The sequence below is a fragment of the Camelus ferus genome, chromosome 34 (assembly GCF_009834535.1).
Source record: "Camelus ferus isolate YT-003-E chromosome 34, BCGSAC_Cfer_1.0, whole genome shotgun sequence".
Classification (NCBI taxonomy): Eukaryota; Metazoa; Chordata; class Mammalia; order Artiodactyla; family Camelidae; genus Camelus; species Camelus ferus.
The window spans coordinates 17970766-17992720 of NC_045729.1; the positions used below are offsets into that span (position 1 = coordinate 17970766).

The 21955-nt window shown below is 48.2% G+C and overlaps 1 protein-coding gene across 1 annotated transcript in view; it reads right to left on the reverse strand.

Annotated features, from left to right (window-relative positions):
• DYRK4 (dual specificity tyrosine phosphorylation regulated kinase 4) overlaps window positions 1–21955 on the reverse strand; it is a 45474-nt gene that overhangs the window by 15941 nt on the left and 7578 nt on the right. Inside the window, 4 exon segments of the mRNA XM_006175560.3 lie at window positions 249–412; window positions 1922–2066; window positions 2764–2877; window positions 3592–3672. Of these exon segments, the coding sequence (XP_006175622.2) occupies window positions 249–412; window positions 1922–2066; window positions 2764–2877; window positions 3592–3672 (504 nt within the window).

Genomic DNA, 21955 nt, shown 5'->3' on the forward strand with positions numbered 1-21955 from the left:
CCTCAAACACTCCCGGGGGAAACCGTGTTCTGCTGGCAGAGCACTTGTCTGTTAACTACTGCACGGGTTCCCTTAGTTTTACACGTGGCACTTCTTTGGTTCAGCACCTCCCAGAGCCTTTCTCTACGCCTGCTCCCAGGCACGCCAGCACCAAGGGCTGTAAAATGCCCCCTGCTTTTTCCCTTTCCAGACACTCTTGTCCCCAAGCCCCAAACCCCTGCAGTTACCACGACCGACTCCCCCGTCACCTTCATGTAGTAGCCGTGTTCATCGTCGAAACTCGTCTTGCTGAACTTCGCAGGAGCCATGTGGAGTTTCTCAGCGTCCAGCCCCAGGAACCACAGCTCCGTGTAGCCCAGGATTTCACTTTGCTCATAGGAAGACAGCTGGTTCTTAAAAAACTTTAGGGCCTCTGTGTGAAAAACACTGCAGATATCAGTTAAGTGGCGGCCACACAGGGACGTGCCCAGATGCAGACAACGGCGTCCCTTCCCATTTGCGAGCCCGGAGGCCCTTTCCCCAGGGAGATGGCTCGCTGAGGACCAGGCATCCTGGACCTCAGTGTAGCGTCAACAGCAGCTGCCCAAGTTCGTGTGCTGTCGGGCCCCACAAGGAGCCTATCCTGAGCGCGTTCCCAAACTAGGCCGCCTTCAGGGCGAAGGCGGGCGACATCAGCGCGACCCTCAAGCGCAGCAGGTGGTCCTGCTCAAATCTTCGCTGAGCCAGGGGGTCTGAGGCTGGGAAGGCACGCATGTCAGCTCTTCTCTGCGCTACCCTGGCCACATCGCAGTCGGGGGCCGGTGCCTGGTCTGGGGCGGGCGGGGTGGAATCAAACTCTGAAGGATGGTGATAAGCTAGAGGCTGAGAGAGGGCAGATCAGGATGGGGGAGAGGACATCACCCTCCGCAGCCTTTTTGACAAACTGCTGGGGAGTCAGAGAAGGAACTGCCGGGAGGAAAGAGGACGTGTGGGGACAGGACCTGTGTCCCCCGTCCGTGTGAAAAGCATCACGTGTAAGCTGACAGAGGCATGTTCTTTGCCCGGAAGACAGAACTGCAGGGAGAGAGAGCAGGAGGCAGAGACCAGCTCTGTGAAGGCAGAACTAGCTCAGGACTGAAATGGTCTCCTCGTGGGCAGTTCCTGAGATTGTTTAAGGACAGCCAAGGTCAAGGCTATGGGAGAGGAGCTCCGAGCATCAGCCAGTATCGGCACTGGGTAGGGGCTCAGCAGACTCTTAACGCTAATCGTTATGACTCCCTGAACCCCGTGAAGGAGCCAGGCTACTGGTCTAAAGGTGTGTGAGCTTTCAGGTCTGACCACATGGCATTGCAAAGGCTCTAGCCAGCGGGCCACGGGAGAGCTGCCTCCCCACAGCAGCCTCGGTGTGCAAGCCAGTGCTGGGAGGTCTCTGAAGAGATGCAGTCAAGGATGCAGACCATCCTGGCTGGCCACGCCCTTGGAACCTGGGAGCCTCGGTTCAGAGGCCCTCCTGAGGTGCTTCTGCTGAGACCTTCTTGTCAGGAGGGGCGTGGGAGCCTCCAAGACACGTTCCCCGCCTCTGACTCAGAACTCAGCACCTCTCCGCCCCAGCCCTGCCCCCATCCTCCACAGAACCACAGGAGCCCTGTTCAGGCTGCCGGGCAGTGGGACAACTCCCGCTGACCCCTGCGGACACATCTGCCCCTGGGCTGGGGCCAGCCAGTGGGGGGAAATGGAACGGGGGAGTCTGCTCCCTCCTCCCCTGCCCCGCTTACACTGTCACAGTACGTAGCGAAGCCTTGGCTGACCGTTCCTCTGGGCTTAGTGGCCTTCACTGACCACCCCAACCCCGGGCACCTCAGCCTTCCCAGCTGGGCCCAGCGCTCGACACCCTGACCACATAACCCCCCCCCCGCTGCACCCCCACTCCCCACAAACATACCTGCTGCTGTCAGAGGCACCCTGTGCTTGTGTGCCTTTGATGGCTTCTCCTCTGACTTCGCATCTTGGGTTTTAATGCTTGAAGGGAAGGGCATTTCTGAAGCCTTGAGCTCAGAGGACAACGCCCGACTGTGAGTTTGATTCTCCTGTTTGGGGAAAGAGGTTTACCATAAAGGACCGCTGAGACCTCTTCTGGGGGTCATCAGCCATTGACTGACCAAGGACAGCCACATCCAGACTTCCTCTCCAAGACGGAAACGGTCCTGATGAGAGAGCAGGTTTTCTTAACCTCTGTCTCAAAGGAAGTCTCCATCTGACCCACACATTCTCTGTGAGATGCAGCACGCTGCAGGGAGCAGCAGACAGCCTGGTGGCACCTTATCACAGGGAAGGACGGGAACAGTTCTTTCCTGCTGCTCTGGAGAAGGCCAGGTTCCTGACGAGATGGAGTGACCTGACCCAGGGCTCAAATACTTGAACTTAGGTGCAGATAACAGCTCTTTAACAGCTCTAAATTTGGTCCTTACGCTAAAAATAGTAGGGGGTGTACAAGGAAAACCAACAATTTGGATGCTTCAACCATCTATACACCTGACAGTTCACTTTCCCTTTTCTTGGTGAGTCTCCATGACAACCCAACAGAGAGCCTGTCTTGTAGAGAAAGTCCAGTGACTCACTGTTCAAGTTGGGATTCATTGTAAACAGAGAGAACAGGACTGGAACCCAGACCTTCAGCACACGACGGGCCTCTCCCAGCACCCCAGGCCTTTCTGCACCTGGCTCTGGACTGATGGCAGGCCTGTCACCTGCCTGCTCGGGACCACGCCCACTGCCCTTGCTCACCTGACGCAGTGGGGGCTGCTGTGGCGCGACTCTACTGCTGATGTGAGGCAAGTTCACCGTGTTCTTCCCCTTGGGGTCCACGAACGGGAGTGAAGTAAAGCTGCTGTTTGTGTTCTACAGAAAGAGACTCGGGGTAAGGCACAGATGCCTCAGGCAAGAAAATGTCTTCAAGGAGTCATTGCTCCCCGTAACCTCCTCACCGCAAGGATGACGAGCCGTGAGCCAAATCTGGGGCTAAATCTACTTTTTGAAGTCCTTGGAGAGGAAGTGGAGTGGTCGAGCAGACGGGCTCTGGGTTCGAAGCCCTGCTCCACCACCTAATGGCCTAGACCTTGGACGGTCACACTGACTCTTTCTCTAAGCTTCAGTTATCTCAGCACTACCATGAGGACAAAGATGGGACCTACCTCACAAGGTTTTTAGGAGGTAAACAAGGCCATCGATGTAGAATACTCCATGAGTGTAGCCATCATTATCCTCATTCCAGCGTCCTCCCACCCTGACCTGGGGAAGCTCTGCCTGCTCTGGAGCCCATCCTTCCCTGCTGCTGCAGAAGCGCCCCGTTCCTCCTCATTGCTGGCTCGACCGGCCCACTTGGCTCCCTGCGCCGCTTCACTGAATGCCTGACTGAATGACTGATTAGGAGAGGGGCGGTCTGACTGGCCATGAATAGATCACTTAACACTGCAGAGCTGGGCGTGGCGACGTGGGTAGCCCGCCCCCCTCATGTTACGTTGAGTCGACCGAAAACGCCTGTTAAAAGCCATCCCGGCCACCCACCTCCCCTCATCCTCTTCTAGAGAAAAGACACTAAGCAGCACTTCCCACCTTACTCAAGAATCGGGTCATCCTGAAGTCCTTGACCTTGGAAGGTGGCTTCTGGGCTTGAACCAAAGGCTTACTCTCAACCTGGATCAAGTGAAAGAATCAGGCTAGTGCACGGCGTGGTCTCACCTCGAGCACCCGATGTTTATTTTGCTTCGTTACAGTAAACAGGATACATCTGCAGCCAGCTCTTCCGACCCCAAAGCTAGCAAGAGCTAAGAGAGGCTCAAAAAAGTACTGAATGAATAAATAAATAAATACCCAAACAAATTAGCTCTCCAGTGTTCATCCTGGATTGACTTTCCCTATGGCTTTCACACATTACACACACACAAACCATTCACAGAACCCTTTCTTCATATAAAACCCTAACTAGGCGCCCTGGACGTGGGGACGTGGGGACGTGGGGCCGTGAGGCCGTGGGGAGACACAAAAGCTGAGCTGCTCTTTCTAAAGGGAGGAAACTGCCCACCGTCTTGCCTAGGGGCTATTTTCACCCGACGAGGGGCTCTGAAGGTAACTTAGTAGGATCCACTAGACCATTGGAGCCCAGCCTGGACGCCAGTGACCTGGTCAGAGGGGACTTCGCCTCTAGAAACAGGTAGGGAAGGACCAGAGAGCAGAGCTGCGCCCTTCAGAGGGTGGCAGCGCACAGTGGAGGTCTGTGCCACAGCCATGCACGGCCCACAGGTAACAGTTACCCAGCAGTCATGCATTTACCCTAACATCCACTGGAAAAGCTATAAACCAGCACATCGAACCTGTGATTTGGTGGTTGTCATGACACACAATGAGACTAAAATTTAAGTTAAAAAAGCCCCAGAGTATGAGTGCTATGCAGACAAGGTGAAAATCATGGAGGTGGGACCGAAAGGACTAACGTTTAGCAAAAACAGGCCACAGCGTGAATCTAGGTTCTGCTCTTCAAAGCAGAGCCCGGGGGTTCTGCTTCCTGCTCTTTCTTAGGGAACTGAATGACAGCTGTCCCAAGCTGAGACACAGCTGGTGCCACCTCTGTAAAACTTGGCATACTGGCCACATAGAAACAGGAACCGGGGCATCAGAGGAAGCCACCGGGAACTAGTCAGGACCACTTTCTGTGTCACCACAGCTCCCTGAGGCCTCCTCAACGTCCAGATTTTTCCCAAACTTTTTATGTGAACACATGCCGCCTTCATAATTAAAAAATACCATTATTGGTAAATTGGTGCAGCCACTGTGGAAAACAGTTTGGAGGTTTCTCAAAAAACTAAAAATGGAACTACCACTCGACCCAGCAGTTCCACTCCTGGGTATATATCTGAAAAAAACAAAAATACTAAATCGTAAAAATACATGCACCCCAATGTTCACAGCAGCACTGTTTGCAACTGCCAAGGCATGGAAGCAGCCTGGAAGTCCACTGACAGATGCCTGGGTAAAGAGGAGGCGCTGTGTGTGCAATGGAGTGCTGCCCAGCCATCAGCAGCCACGTGGATGGACTCGGAAGGCATTGTGCTGAGTGAAATAAGTCAGACAGAGAAAGACAAACACTGTATGATGTCACTTACACGTGGAACCTAAAATATACAAGCTAGTGAATAAAACAAAAAAGCAGCAGACTCACAGCTACAGAGAACAAACCAGTGGTTCCCAGTGGGGAAAGGGGAGGGTGGAGGGGCAAGACAGGGGTAGGGGGTAAAAGGGGTTATTATGTGATTATACAAAATCACACATGTAAAACCTTTTTTTTTTTTTATTTTGGAGGATGGGTAATTAGGTTTGTTTATTTATTTACTTTTAGTTTTTTTTTATTTTAATGGAGGTACTGGGGATGGAACCCAGGACCTCGTGCATGCTAAGCACACACTCTACCACTGAGCTGTACCCTCCCACCATGTGTGAAACCCTTGAAAATTGTAAAGCACTATAGAATTTCAAGACTTTCAATTAAAAATAAAAATAGTAAAAATAAATACTATTATTAAAAAATAAAAAATATATATTATGACAGAAACCTCTAAATGGTTCAGTGCAATGTGAGGGAAAAAGAGAGTAACAAGAGCAGGGCGAGAGCCAGACCAGAGGGAAGTGTCAAGGGACCTGGACCCAGAGCCTCGGAGCACAGACGCCGCACTGAGCGGCTCCAAATACGGGGAGGGGGAGGGGTAGATTAGGAGTCTGGGATGAGCGGATACACACTACTGTATATAAAACAGATAAACAAGGACCTGCTGTACAGCACAGAGGACTATAATGAAAAAGAATGTGAAAAAGGATATGTACAAATGTATAGCTGGATCACTACACTGTACACCTGAAACTAACACACACTGTAAATCAAATATACTCCAATAATGGAAAACAAGAGGGTCTGAACAAAAGGTTGAAAAGAAAAAAGGAAAGGAGAGGAGAGGAAAGGAAAGACTGAACAGAAACCCCGTGCTCACACGTAGGCGCAGGGCACTGAGACGCCCCCACACTGGGATGTGGGGGTGCTCCAGGGGTCTCTGGCTATGCTTGCCGGCGCTGGGTGACAGACCCGCAGGCCAGCGCTGCACCGACTTGCAGTGTGACAGGGCAGGCTGGCCAGAGAGCCTCAGGTCCCGCCCTGGGCAGCTCCCCTGTGCCTCTGTCTTCTGAGCTGGCTGATTTGTTCTCTGGGCAAATCCCTCTAGTTCTCACTTTCTTTTGTTTTCTCAGCCAAAAAAAAAGGCAATTTCCATCTCACTGCTTTGCAAAAGCCAGCTCACCCTTCTCAAACAGAAGCTGAGCTCAGCTCAAACATTGATTAGGAGGAAGGAGGGAAAGCGGAAACCCAGCTGACCCCCCACCCCCCATATTCCTGGCGTTCACGCAAAATAGGTGCAAAGGTATCAAACTATTTCAGTTACTGGTTCTTGTCGCCCGGCCTCAAGGATTCTTCCAGAAACACCTCCTTCCTGCCTCCCCAAACCAGGAGGATACACGGAATCATGGTTGGGATGGACCTCGGAGGTGCATTCATTAACAGACTGAGCACATCCACGTGCCCGGCGGGGTGCTAAATGCAGATCACATGGTCCAGTGGTTTTCCAACTTGCCCGAAAGAGCTTTTAAAATACAGACTCCCGCACCTGACCCCAAACTCCCTATGCTGGGGCCCAGAAACCTCTCTTTTTTAAAGAAGCTGAGTTCTGTGCAGCCAGATTCTATGCAGTCACAATCTAATGCAATTCCCTCCTTTGGAATTAATCTCTCCCCCCACTGAAAGTGATTTTCCTTTATGCCATTGATGTTTATGCATCCTTCCTAATTTTTTATGAACTCTCATCTCCTCCCAACGAGATTCAATGGCCACAAACATCAGGCCCTCCACGATATGCCAGCCCTCGAGAGGGGTCCCTCTGGCTGGTTCACCCTGGGGTCTCCACAGTGCCCAGCCCATGTGTCAGTATCCACGCCATCATCACAAGAGCCTGGACGGGGCTCAGACCACCTCCAGAGCCCATCTGGGATTTGCTGAGTGTCTCAGGCTGGGGATGGAGCCCTCATTAAGAGTCATCTCCCTTGCTGGGGCAGCAGGATCAGCCGTAGGCTGCTTCTAACGAAGGTGGCCTTTTGTAGGACACCACAGGGAAGAGCCTGCACTGCAAACCTCCATCGTCCACAGAAGCTGGCTGCAGCCAGCACAGCCCTCCCACTTGCAGGGGTGCACTGGGGAACGCTTTCACAAACTCGCAGACTGTCACTTATGTTTTCTTACCATGAGCAGCGTAACTCTGTGAGAATGAAGATCCCCTTAAGACTCTGCTCAGTGTATCCCTAGTCCAGGCACTTACTGCAGGGTCCCCAAAGCATCCTCCCAACCCATCCTCTACTGCCTAAGTGAACCCAGAAATTAAACAGACCACCTACTGTAGAGCACAGGGAACTATACTCAATATCTTCAGTAACCTAAAGTGGAAAAGAATCTGAAAAAGAATATGTACATATTATATGACTGAATCACTTTGCTGTGCACCTGTAACGTTGTATACTTCAATTAAAAAAAAAAAAAGAAACTAAACACAGTCATCTGATCTTGCTGCGTTGCTTCAGTCTTCTCGGCAGCTTCCCAGGGCTGGAACTCCTGGCACACAGAGCTTCCCAGCCTCATCCCTCGTCATGGCCTTGACCCTGCCCCTTCAGCTCCGGCAATTACGAATGGCTTGCAGCTTTCACACACTGCGCCGTTTCACATCTCAGAGCCTTCCTCCTGCTCTGTGTCTGCCTGGGATGCACTCCCTCACCCACGCTTCAACCACTTCCTCCACTCCAAGCACTTGTGATCCACCCAAGTGCGAATTTACCCACATTCAAGCCCCAGCCAAGGTGCCACTTTCCCCAGGAAGCCTCTGGGACTGTTCCCTCTCACACGTGTAACCCTCCCGCTACCCCAGGCTTTGTACCTGCTCTTATCACAGGACCTGCAAAGGTTTGTTGTACGAGATTGTTACACATCGGCCTTCTGCAGGACAGTAAGACTTTACTGAAACTCACACACAGTAGGCACTTAAATATTTGCTAAAGGAAGAAAGGGAAGGCGGGGAGGGGGAAGGGGAAAATGAGGGAGAAGGAAGCCCTCATACCTGTCCTCAAAAGAGTGAGACGACTCTCAGCTGCCCTCGAGATGGCTGAGCTCTGACGTGAGCACCCTCGTGGATGGCTGCCCATCCCCACTCCCCCCGAGGACCAGGGCTTCCCGCTCCCAGCACTGCCTCTGGGAAGAAAAGCCTCCCAACCACTAATTCACACTGGAGAAGCCCTGTCCACGCCCCTTCTCAAATACAATTGCAATTTCCAGCAGAATTGTTAGAAAAGGAAGTGCTTTGTTCCAAATAAATGTATCTCGACTCAAGGAAGACTTTCCAGCACTGGGAAACAGACGAAGGAGATGGCCTGTTTGAGAAAAGAAGGGCTCTCCAGCTGGAGCCCACTCCCATCCTCACCGATGTGTGACTTCTACATCGGAATGGACGAAACAGGTGCACAGGATGGTGCCATCTCTAACTGTCCTTCCTGCATCAGCATCGTCTCCCCGGCGAACTCCGTCCTCCCCTCCCTATTCTGTTTTCTCACCATGCCAGCCGCCCTTCCCCAACATGCACAGTATACCCAGGGGTCACAGGGAGCATATTTCCTGCCCCCCCCCACCACTCTGGGAGCCAAAGGATAACAGTTCTGGTCCCTTTGTGGGGCTGGTTAGAGCAGAATACCCAGATGCACCGCCTCATCCTATGACCTTGGACAGAACCTGGCATGTCCTGTCTGCTTAGGGAGAAAGAATCTGAGCTCTCAGCCTGGTCCCCTGCCCCAGGCCATCAGCCTTTTCAGAAAGGCACACCCCTCCATCAGACGACCCTGCCTGAGTCAGACCTCACAGACTCTTTCCCTGTTTCCTTAGCTGGCTCCTCCTTGTCGCTTCCTCCTCCCCGTTACAAAAAATAAGAACAACAATAATCTCTCCGTGCCTGTCCAGGTTGGTGGGATGAATGTAGCTAGAGTTCTGTGATAGCGAATCGCAGCCCCTCCTTGCAGGCTCCACAATCCCTTCCAGAGGCCAGAACAATCCAGAGTTCAAAACCAAAGCACTGATGCAGGGAGAGGGTGTGCTGCGGAGAGGAGAGAAGGCTCTGGGGATTCTCCACAGAACACAACAAGTTCCACGACTCCACACAGCAGAGCGCCCAGAGTCAGAGAGCGCAGCTGGGCACCTGCTCCTCACGTCCCAGGCTGCGGTCGCTGCGCAGACCTCCGGCAAGTCACAGACAGCATCGCTCCCTCTGCCGCTCCCAAAAATAAACGGGTGGGACTGCATCAAACCAAGAAGCTTTTGCACAGGAAAGGAAACCATCAACAAAATGAAAAGGCAGCCCATGGGATGGGAGAAAATATTTGCAAATCCTGTATCTGGTAAGGGATTGATTAATATCCAAATTATGTAAAGAACTTAAACAAGTCAACATAGAAAAAAAAAAAGCAACCCAATTAAAAAATGAGTAGAGGAGCAGAATAGATATTTTTTCAGAGAAGACATCCAGATGGCCAACAGGCACATGAAAAGATGCTCAACATCACTAATCCTCAGGGAGATGCAAAGCAAAGCCACAATTAGGTATCACCCTCCACCTGTTTGAATGGCTATTATCAAAAACACAACAAATAACAAGTGTTGGTGAGGATGTTGAGGGGGAAGGGGAGCCCTTGTGCATTGTTCGTGGGAATATAAATTGGTGCAGCCACTATGGCAAATAGGATGGAGATTCCTCAAAAAAGTTAAAAATAGAACAACCATATAATCCAGCAAGTTCACTTCTGAGTATTTATCCAAAGAAAACAAAACAACTATCTCAGAAAGGTATCTGTACCCTGATGTTCACTGCAGCATTATTTACAATAGTGAAGACATGCAAAAAACCTAAGTGTCCATCAACAGATAAAGATAAAGAAAATGTGAAAGATGGGTCGATACAGATACAGATACACACACTACTCAGCCACAAAAGGGAAGGAAGCCCTGCCATTTGCAACAACATGGACGGACCTTGATGGCATTATGCTAAGTGAGATAAGTCAGACAGAGACAAATACTGTATGATTTCACTTATATGTGGAATTTTTTTAAAACCCACAGACTCATAGATACAGAGAACAGATTGGTAGTTGTCAGAGGCGGGGGTGCCAGGGTGGATAAAGTGGGTGAAGGGCATCAAAAGGTACAAACCTCTAGTTATGAGATAAATAAGACCTGAGGATGTAATGTGCAACATGATGACTGCAGTTAACATACTGTATTATGTATCTGAGAGTTGCTCAGAGAGCAGATCTTAAAAGCCCTCATCACAAGAAAAACTTGTAATTATGCACAGTGCTGGATGGCAAGTAAACTTGCTGTGTTAATTATTTTGCAACATAGACATAAATCAAATCCTTATGTCATACACCTGAAATTATATCAATTATATGTCAAGACACGCTACAGACCAGGAGAAAATATTTGCAAGACACATCTGATAAAGGACTGTTATCTAACGTATACGAAGAACTCAAACTCAACGATGAGAAAACAAACAACGTGATTTTAAAATGGACAAAAGACCTTCACCAAAGATGATACACAGATGGCAAATAAGCAAATGAAAAGATGCTTTACATCTTATGTCATCAGGGAAATGCAAATTAAAACAACACTGAGATGCCACTACACATCCATTAGAATAACCCAAATCTGGAGCACTGACACCACCAAATGCTGGTGAGGCTGTGGAGCCACAGGAACGCTTACTCATTGCTGCTGGGGATGCAAAATGGCGCAGCCGCTTTAGAAGGCAGGTTGGCGGTTTCTTACAAAACTAAACATATTCTTACCACACAATCCAGCAACAGTGCTCCTTGGATTTCAGCCAAAGGAGTTTCACCATATGTCCAGACAAAGACTTGCAAGTGGATGTTTGTAGCGTTTTATTCACGATTGCCAAAACTTGGAAGCAACCAAGGTGTCTTTCAGAAGGCAAATGAATACACTGTAGTACATGTGGACAATGGAGTATTATTCAGTACTAAAAAAGTGAGCTATCAAGCCACAAAAAGAGACGGAGGGAAGCTTAAATGCATATCACTATGGGGAAGAGCCAGTCTGAGAAGGCTACACACAGTATGACATTCTGGAAAAGGCAAAACTATAGAGACAGTAAAAAGAACAGTTACCGGGGGTTCGGGGAGGGGAAAGAGTGGTGAGAAAGTGGAGTATGGTGCATTTTTATTAGGTCAGTGAAACTAGTCTGTGTGATTGTAATGGTGGATACATGACACATTTGTCAAAACCAAGTAAGTGTACAACAGGAAGAGTGAACCTTAATGTAAACTATGGACTTTAGTTAATAATAATGTATCAATACTGATCCACCAATTGCAACAACTGTCCACTGATGCCAGATGTTAATAAAAGGAGAAGCTATGGGGGGTGAGGGGGGCATAACGGAACTCTAGTTTCTGCTCAATTTTCCTGTAAACCTAAAACTGCTCTTAAGAATAAAGTACACAGAAGGCAAGTCAACAGCTAGGAGAAGGTACTGGCAGCATGTACTGCTGGCAAAGGATCAGTAAGTGCTTTGAATAGTTCATATTTACTTACAAATAAATACAATGTTTGTGTACATTATTTATGTTTATTTATATTTTATTTATATGTGTTATATATAATATATAAATATTCTACAAATCAGTAGGAAAAAGACAACACAAAAGAAAAATATTTATGCAAAAACAAGCACGACCAGGCACTCCACAGAAGAGGAAACACAAATGGCCAACCTCATTAATAACCAACACAGTGTACATTAAAATACAGGAAAATATTGTCTACTAAGCTTGCAGAATAAAAAGCCACACAATATCAAGTGATGAAAAGGATGTGGGCCAACTGGTGTGTGTACCTCCTGTTAGAGGCAAAGCACAGCGGTACGAGTGTTTTCAAAACCAGTTGGCATCATCTGGTAAAGTTAGGTACTCACATACCCTGGTACCCAGCAATTCCCCTCCGAAGGGCACACTCTAGAAACCCCTGCACATGTGCACCAGGAGACATGCACCACAACATGCACAGCACCTGTTTTCAATGGCAAAAACACAAGGGAAAAAACACACACGCCCACCAACTATAAAGCCAGTAAGAAGTATGATGTGCCCCTACCCTTGACTACAGCAGTGAAGCTGATTCCTAAACAGGTTCCAAGAACAGCGGTGATATTCGCAATACCTAAGAGGCACAGGCCCTGGCCAGTCAGAGCGGCACCCTGATCAGTCCGAGGGAACGCCAGCCAGATGCTGGCCAGTGTATGCTAGCGTAGTGCTGACATACAAAGTGAGCTGCAGAGGAAAACTGAACAGAATGATTTCATATCCACAAAAACAAAAAACTTGCAAAATTAAACAGTACATAGTTTAGAAGGTTTAGAGACATATAAAGAAAAGCAATGAAATAATAATAAATAATAAATGCAGTAATTAGAAATAACAATAAGAATGTAAAACTCAAGGGAGTGGTTACCTCCAAGGGGTCAAGGAACAGGGGGAAATAAGATAGGGCGGACCCCACAGGGGCCATCTTTCTTACAGTGTGTGTTGGATACACATGAAGGTGCTCACTGTATTTTCATTCTTTCTACCTTACACATGTTTAAACATTTAATAATAAAAAACCAATTTCAGCTGTACACCAGAATCGACATGTTGTAACTGACTATACTTCCATAAATAAATAAATAATTTTAAAAAAGAAAAACCAATTTTAAAAAGCATGAATGCACTACAGAATAAAATCTGAATTGTGCTTTCAGCCTTTCTCAGCATTAATTACTTTTACTAGTAACCTGTTTAATCCCCTTGGGTCCCCGTTTTCTCCTCTGAAAAATGGGGGTGTTGACTCCCTCAACATTGTTGAAAAGAGCAAATGTAAAAAGCTCAACACATATAGGGGCAGGGGCTGTATTTCTAACATTGCCTCATCCCACCTCCAGTGTCAAGCAGAGAGACTCTAAGTTGTATGGTCTGAGGAAGCTTTCAGGAGGAGTTGTCTACTCGCTCTGATGCATCCTGGTACCAGAGACACTCCCCGACGCCCGCTGGCCCCACCTCCTGTCACGACAGCTGAAGGTAAACTCAGGACTTTGGCCTCCTCTCTCTCAAATGGAGAGCACGCATGGGAAGGCGGAACGAAGGGCCTGGTGCCTACTATGTACATCTCGGGAGGAAGAGCGGGGCCCTAGGGGAGAACAGGGAAAGTCTGTGAGCGCTCACTCCCCAGGTCACCCAAACACAGGTGTTAGACTGCTTGCGAGGCCTACTTTTCACTGAGCCACCAATCCTAGATTGGCTGCTTGTGGTTCTATTCGCAAAATGTTTTGACGTTTTAGTTCTGTGATCATTTTAAGTTCTTCTAGCTTGAACCGTCCATTTGCATGTAAAAGGTGGGTTCATTCTGTAAATAATAGGGTACCACACCAAAACTGGAGGCTGGAGTCTCTGCTGCTTGTTGTCTCTACACTTGTGACTGATTGTGGATTCAATTCCTTTGCAACGCCACCTGGTCAGACTGATTGTTGTTCCTATGGAGTACTGATTACAGAAAGGAGACAGAATGCGTGGCCCTCATAGCCTCTTCTGCTAGGGGAGGCTCATTATAAGCCTGTCTCCCATGGGAAACCCCTTTCTGGTAAATGCAGAGGAGGAAAGAAAATGAAAGCAACCAGTATTTACTGGGCTTTCAACATTTGCCAGCCAGCAAGCGTAAGTCCTCTTCTCTTGCTTAATCCCACCATAACTAGGGGATGTAGGAACAACTGTTCCAGGGTCACAACCAACAAGCTGTCAGAGACAGTCTAACGAAGGTCTTGCAGTTGGCATTTAAATGCGTATCGGTCCGCAAGCGATAGAAAAGAACTTTTAAAAATAATTGTCCGTGACCCCTGCAGATTCTGATTTCAGTGATCTTTAAAATCTCCCCTAGTGATATACGACCAAGGTTGGAAACCACTGATCTAGTTCAGTCTCAGCTCCACCTCAGTGAGGAGGATGAGAGCTGGTCACCACCATTCTCACCGCTGTCGGCACCATCTGGACTTTCTACAAAGAATCCCAATTTTAAGCCACATGAGAAGTTTGGTTTTTTGTTTTGTTTTGTTTTTGCCTGTTTTCTTCTCCAGTTTCCCTAGCACCTAGAACAGTTCTTGAGATGAATAGAAACTCAGTAAATATTTGCAGAGAGAACAAATGAATAAATACTTCCCCAATTTCTATTACAAGAGTACACATCAAACGCTAATCTGTGCCAGGCATTGTCCAAGGTTCTGGCAATTCAGCGCTGAACCAGACCAAGAACACCTGTGCTGTTAAGGAGCTTCTTCTCAACAGCAGCGCTGCCCAGCAGGTGTGTAACACAAGCCATGCGGGGCGTTTTAAATTTCCCAGCAGTCACATTTAAAAAGTGAAAAAAAAAAAAAAGGTGAAATTAATTGTAACAATATATTTTCTTTAACACAACATATTCAGAATACTATTTTAACATGTAATCAACATAAAATTATTTTTACAATGTGACTGAAGTATTAATTAATGTATTCTAAAATTCACCCAATGATAAAAAGTCATCAGTAAGATATTTCCTGTGTGTTTTCTCACACCAAGCCTTTGAAACCTGGTGTGTACTTTTCACGGACAGCACACCCCGATTTGGACCTGCCTGTGTCAAGGGCCCCGTAGCCTCATAGTCAATATGGTGGCCAGTGGCTAGAGGATGAGACAGACAATAAACAAGTAAACAAATATGCAACATAACAGAAAGGGTGGTGAGGGAAGACCTGTCTAAGGAGGTGGTATTCACCAGCTGAATGACTTACAGGATAGAATCAAAATAACAGAACAATGCTTGCTCTCCTAGTGCTCAAAGTAGACAAAGCGTCTTTAGCACGCTCTCGGTATCCTTTGTGACACCCACTCCCCCTGCTCACTAATTGTCAGGGAAACGGTAATAAAACATCCAGGGTCAACAGAGCTCCCTTCCTCAGGCTCCTCCCAGGTTCTTCCCCTGGGACGGCCTCCCCTGAGACACCGGAGTTCTGCCAGCAACTCCAGTCCCCGAAGTGGCTGCAAGGCCAGACTGTTCTCTTTGAATAGAGTTGCAGGAGAGCCAAACATCCTCCAGCTTACTAGCTGAGAGAACTGAGGACTCAGGGCGAGGGTATGACTCCCTGCCGGCAGTCAGGGTAAACCATAACGCGAGAGCATTTTCCCTAAGGGCAGAGGGGTGCTGTGTCACCCAGCGGCTCTATGAGGGTTCTGTGACCCTCGCACTGAAGGGAGACATCGAAGCCACGGGACCCCGGAGATCTCTCAGCAGCAGACGGCTCTACTGTTCTACCACGTTGTAGCCAAATGAACGGGGGCATTTTAAAAAGAACCGGATAAAGACCACCCGTTGTCTCAAAGCCAGGGGAAACAATTCTTTAAAAAAAAACACATTTTACAAAATCCCTTAGCTGAAACACTATCAAGATCCACATTTTAAATATTTATTTATTGTTATAAACATTATCTTTATAACACAATGTTAAATATCATGAAATAAATATAAATTATTATTCATTTACTTAAATATGTAAAATATTTTTCAACACCTGCTTGGGGCAGTTGATAGGCTGAGATCCACAGATCTCTCAACTTCAGTGGCTTTTTTCAGGTGAAGAGATTCTAATTCTCTCCTTTCCTCCTCCAACTAATGTCATAACCATGCACTGAAACCCAAGAGTTCACATGCTGAGAACAGTTTTCGATTTATTTGCATTTCCCTAAGTTGAATAGACTAGCTTCAACTGGATGAGAATTCCCTTGAGGAAAATGCACAGACAGTGAAAAGACATTTACTTAGGACCCATCAGACTAACCACTGCTGTACAGACAATAGTTATAAGGTTAAATAGTATTTTTAAATGATACTGCAGCAGAATTTCATTTCCTTAAAATTAATGTAAATAAATTCAGTGTGTTAAGGAACTTTATATAAGGCAACACTTAACAGAGTTGACATTACTCAGCAAAGAGGCATGGAGAGGCATGGAAGAGACTGGTAAGAATATGGGTTCAAGAGGGGAGGGTACAGCTCAGGGGTGGAGCACATGCTTAGCATGCACGAGGTCCTGGGTTTGATCCCTGGTACCTTCATTAAAATAAACAAGTAGATAAAGCTAATTACTTCCTCCCCCTGCCAAAAAAAAAACAAACCCAAAAAGGATTCAAATTCTGTCCTCCACTCATTGATTTATGGCCATGGGCTAGTTAACTTCACTTGAACCTCACCTGCTCCATCTGTAAAATGGGGATAACAGTACTTGCCTCTAAGGTTCTTACGAGTGTCATCTAAGTACCCAATAAAGGTGGCTAAGGAAAAAGTAAGCTGCAAAACTCTTGATTATTTTGCCAAAGTAAAACCATGACCAAGACTGTTCTGTCTGCATAATATTTTAAAATTTGAACAAAATGTTATCTTTATGATATTATCACGTTTTGCTGTAGATTTACTATTTCAAAGATCTTGTATTAATTTGTTTTATCAAAGGACATGTTTTAGGTATTCATAAATGTTTATACCTATAAATTGCAAAATGTTCTTTGCTGGATGTGGTCATAGCAGGGGTAGGAATGGGGAACAACAGGCTTTGCTTTAGGGAATAAGTTGATGACTCACAGTCCTGAGGGGGAGAAGGTTAAGTCAGGAATACTGCCTGGAAGAGGTGACCCAGGAGCCATTAATTTTAAGGAGGTGGTGATGACTTACGGGGAGGAGAATTTTCACTAGGCCTTGGGCAGGCTGCTGAACTCGCCCTCCCAATCAGGGATGCAGGCAGCGTTCAGAAAGCCAAACCTGAATGCTCTGGGCTGCGGTTTGCTGCCAAGTTTTCAGAACAAAGATCCCAGACAATATGATCTTTTGAGTTAAGTTATGAAATCCAAACTGAAGGTGTCAGATTTAAAAATACACTTGATAAACTGACTATACTACCATAAAAAAAAATTAAAAATTCAGCCCAGACAAAAAAACTACACCTGATTTAGATGTTGCCCTTGTAAGTGGTAATCACAAAGTCACCACATCACAGTATCACCTTCAGTGCTGTGGCGTTTTACTACTTTTTGAGGAAAAGTAAAAAGAAAAACACCATGTCTGTTATAGAAAAAAAAAAAGAAAGACACCGTTTCTAGAAATGGTCTTGGATACTTTATCAAAACCATTCTAGGACACTTCCAGTGTGGGTCCAGATATAGAAACAGAAGCAGAATAATAAACACTGTGGAAGAGACACTAGCCCAAGATGCCTCGCCTGTTAGATTAAGACCTTGCAGTTCTCAAGTTCAAGAAACTACATCCTGGCTGTCCAGCTGACTTTCCCTCAAGCCCACCCAGACCTGCCTCTGCACCTTCCTGTCACCCTGTCATCAAAGGTGCTTGGGGTATGACAACCCCACTGGGCCTGGGGTCCCCAAGATTTCATGACGAAACCTCTCTTCCCCAAATGATATTCCTCACCTTCACAGAGGTGAGATTTTGTTTCTTTCTTGCTTTCAGAATCGGGAAGGATGTCACACTTGGCTTTTTAGCATCCATTTTAGTCCTGCCGGAAGGAGAGTAAACTGGCATTAGGAGTAAAACAGAGGTCATGGCCCTGGGCCCCAGGCGGGAAGAAGGCAGCACTTGGAGAAGAAGAGGCCTGCAGGTCCAAGAGCACAGCCCAGACACTGCTGCTCCTCCGTCTCCCTTCTGGTGCCCAGCGAGGTCGGGAGGGGGAACACCTGGGTGCCAGTCCCCAGGTGCTCAGGGCAGAGGGAGACGGGAGCCGAGAGAGGATGATGAGCTAGTGCGGAGCTTAGCATCTTAGGACACCCAGCAAAAAGCCCCACGTCCCCCAGCTGCCTGCAGAGCAGACCATGCTCTTGCCACAAGCACCTTTTCGCCTAAAATATGGATATATCCATCACTTAAAGCCTGTAGAAGAAAAGGGGATAATTGGTAGAAACACTTTTTTCTGGATCTCATTCAGCCACTTTTGCATCTTCTCCATTCAGAGCACATTTCCCAGAATTATTAACTCATGACAAGAAGAAACATTAACTCTCTCATAAGTTTATGGGATCCAGTTTAAGTGGGGATTTGGGGAAGTGGAAGGGAGGGTCCAGTGCAGTTATTCTTGAAACTCTTCATGGTCCACAGACTCACAGACTAAGAGCTGGAAGCTTTTAGAAACCGTCTCACCCATCTTCCCTCCCCGGGTAGGAATCCCCTCGAGAGCATCCCAGGAAATCCCTCATCTCTGCTTGAATGTTCCTGGACCAGGATGCACTGCTTTCCCCCCAGGCATCCCATTTCACGCCCTGCTGTTAATGTCCGTGTGGTTGGTGCCCCACAAATGCTGGCTGAAGAAGCGACGTGGAGAAACAGCCTCCACTGACACTTGTTATCCTCTACGGAGCAACCAAGCACGCACCCCCGGTCTTCCGCTCAAGAGCTCTTCCGTCTTCACAACTGTGGCTTTTTGACTCCCCAGCACCTGCTCATCCCCAGGCATCGTGTGGTTCTATTTCAAACCCCTCCTCATCTGATGATGGAGCATCACGCTGAGCCTGGACTGTGGCTGTCCCTCTCTGTTTTCCAGTGTTTAATGACCTCTTAGAGGGGCTGTGGTCTTCTAGAGTCTAGATTAAGTTCTGATCAGTGCTATGTCAGACAGCCAGAATGCTGCATCCCTCATCGGGTCACGGAATTTCTATAAATGCAGCCTAGACCAGTATTTGCTCTTTTTAGCAGTCACAACCCACTCACGTTGGGCTTGGGCTCAGCTATAACCACTGACTCCCGGCCCTGGTCCTCCACACGTTGGGAAGATGCACTTCTGCCCAGGTGCCGACAACAACAGTCGGAAAGTGGCGGAGCACATTAGACTTCCTGCAGGTTTATCATCACCCTCTTTACAAGGACCAAACGAAGGCAGGAAATAACAGCCTTAGGTCACAGAACCAACCTGGCAGAGTCTGTGTTCAGAGAAATCCTTGGAAAGCCTAGATTTTCTGTACCTACCACATGGAGGTGATTAAATCCCTCAAAAGAGACTGGCGACAAAGGACACTTACATGGGCCTTTCATGGCCTGAACTTTCTATTTAAACGGCCTCACACTTCTACCAAGTCTCTACTGAAGCCTGAGCGGTGAAGCCTGACTTAAGATTGTTGACCGCCAGTCATTTAAAACAAAGTCAGAGGGGAGACAGGTTACTTGAGCCCTGAATTGACTGATGGACACTTCAAACAGTAAAGGCCACAAATTAACTATGGACTTTTTAAAGATCCCAAATTCTGCACTGTTCATCCCCCTTTGAAGGAAAAACTTTGCTAATACCGGGAATTACCCTCGAGTGGCAAGTACCACGTAGAGGACAGTGTGGCTTGGTGCCCGGCAGGCACATGGGCTGCTCGGGAAAGGCTGGTTAGCAGCCTATCCTGGTGGACTCACTTTTTGACGACGAAGAGGACTAGACGTGCAGTGAAGATCAAGAAAGGGGGCAGAACGCTCGTGCCGCACGTCGTCGGGGTCAGGGTCGTAAGCAGAGTGCCGGCAGGTCTTATGAGTTCCCTAAAATCCACCTCTCCCCAACCTGCACTCAGCCCAAGCCAGCGACACATTGTCCCAACACAACAGTACACTGATGCGCTGTGAGGATGCAGCGGCTCAGAGAGAAATCTGAAATGGTACTTGCCGTCTCTCTGCCCTGACACCGCCCACCCCTCCTCCGGCCCACACCCCTTCTCGCCTGCACCCTCTCCCCGCTGGGTCTCGCGCCCGCCACCTGCTGCCCGGACGCTGGGACGCGCGCGCCGCCCCCTCCCTTACTTGGTGCCGATGAGGGTGGGCGGTGGGAGGAGCTGCATCGGGCCTGCGCAGACTGCGGGCGCTGCCGGCTCCGACCCGTAACCGCGTGCAGGTGGAGGACCACACCCTCCTCCCGTCGCTATAGAAATGGTTTCCGCCCTTTTTGTGACTCCGGAGCTGAAAGGCTTGGGCTCTGGTCTGGTCGCAAACCACCTTTCACATCAGCCCAAAGGAATACCCCTTTTCCTCCTGCTTCCCTTCTCTTGCACCCCCTCCCCCGTTCTTTCAGGTTTGGGACAAGAATTGAAGGGCATCCACAGGATGGAGAGATTTGAGTTGATTGAACAGATTCATGAAATGATCCCTACCCTCCCCCTCCTCAAAAGTTTCTGGTTATCAGAAGCAAGTAGTAAAAGTTCTGGATATGATTTGTTCGTCAGATGGACACTTTTTGAGCATGTACTCTGCACCAGGTTTTAAAAGTGGAAACACTAAATTTAATATTTGAATGTCAATAGCATGGCCTGGAGGAATACACTCTGATCCATGGAGGAGACAGGCGTTCAAATAAAGCTCTCTGAAACAGCCAAGTTGAATCTGAGTCTTCAAGGACAAGTAGGAATTAGCATAAAGAAGGCAAGTAGAAGGAAGGATCTGAAGACTGGGAGCCACGGCACCAGCATGCAGTGTGGTGTGGCAGGGGTCACGCGCGCACAGGGCGGCACCAGGCAAGGCCCAGGACGTGGGCAGGGGCCAGTCTGATTAGAAATGGCTCCCGAACTAAACAGGACAAGGAGCACGTGTGCTGATTTTAAGAAGAGGGGTGTTGGTGCTCAGATTTTATTTTAGAAAACTCTGTCTAGTAATAATGGCTTGAAGAGGAGGCCAGAGTAGGTGACCAAGAGGCCAAGATGCTGGGTAGAAGTGGTAAGTGATGATATGTCAGAGTGAGGACAGCAAGTGGAAGGAGACAGAGGTTTTGAGAAATGCAGGAAACGGAACAGGGCTTGGGGACAGGACGTGAAGGGCGAAAGTGCCCCAGGCACCTGCGCTGATTGAAGGTGCTGCTCTTTACTAACAGAAAACACAAGAGGGAACACGCTGGGGTAGGGGAGGCGTTGTTCAGCGATGGCCTACAACAAATCAGCAACGGACCGGGCAACAGGCCGTGTCAAGGGCAAGGTCTGGGCTCAAGACCCTGACTCGGCAGTCACAGTCACTCAAGCCTTAAAAAAGACAGGGGCGGGGGAAAAGAATGGGGCCCCACAGAACATGATACGGTGGTGAGAGGAGCGGGTACAGCTGACGCAAAGATCAGAAAGCTGCAAAATAACGAAGAGTCGGCAGGGAGATGCGGGCAAATTACAGAAGAATGGAGTCACAGGAGCCCAGGAAATAAACAGTACTAAGCAGGGTATGGTGCACAGGGTCTACAGCAAGGTCAGGCGAGAAAACTGTGCCCTGGATTTGGCAACAGAAAGGTCAGGAGTGCCTTCTGCAAGGCCGGTTCTGACAGACAGAAGGTAGGTTTCAGTAGAAGCCATTCATGTGGACAACACGGAGAAAACAGGCTCCTCAGGCTGGTCCAGGTGATTAACCGGTGACACCAGCACTTAACCCAGGGCGGGCTCCTGATAGGTGTTTCCTGTTAAACTGCACCAGGTAGAGCGAGCGCCTCAACGCCGTGTAGCTGGGAGATGTTCTGAAGAAGGGGTGGCGGGGGGTAGGCGAGGGGCGCACGGCAGTGTGAAAATACGCACCAGACAGGAAACGAGCATGACAGCGACAGGCAGGTGCTCGCTCGCTTTAATCGTGATTCTAATCACCTGTTTTCTCATGAACACAGATGATCCCATGAACCCGAGAAGAACTGAGCTAAGTAGTACACACTTTTTAATGGTTAACATGATTCAAAGAATTATTAAAAAGTGATGAGGAGCTGGTTGAAATTCT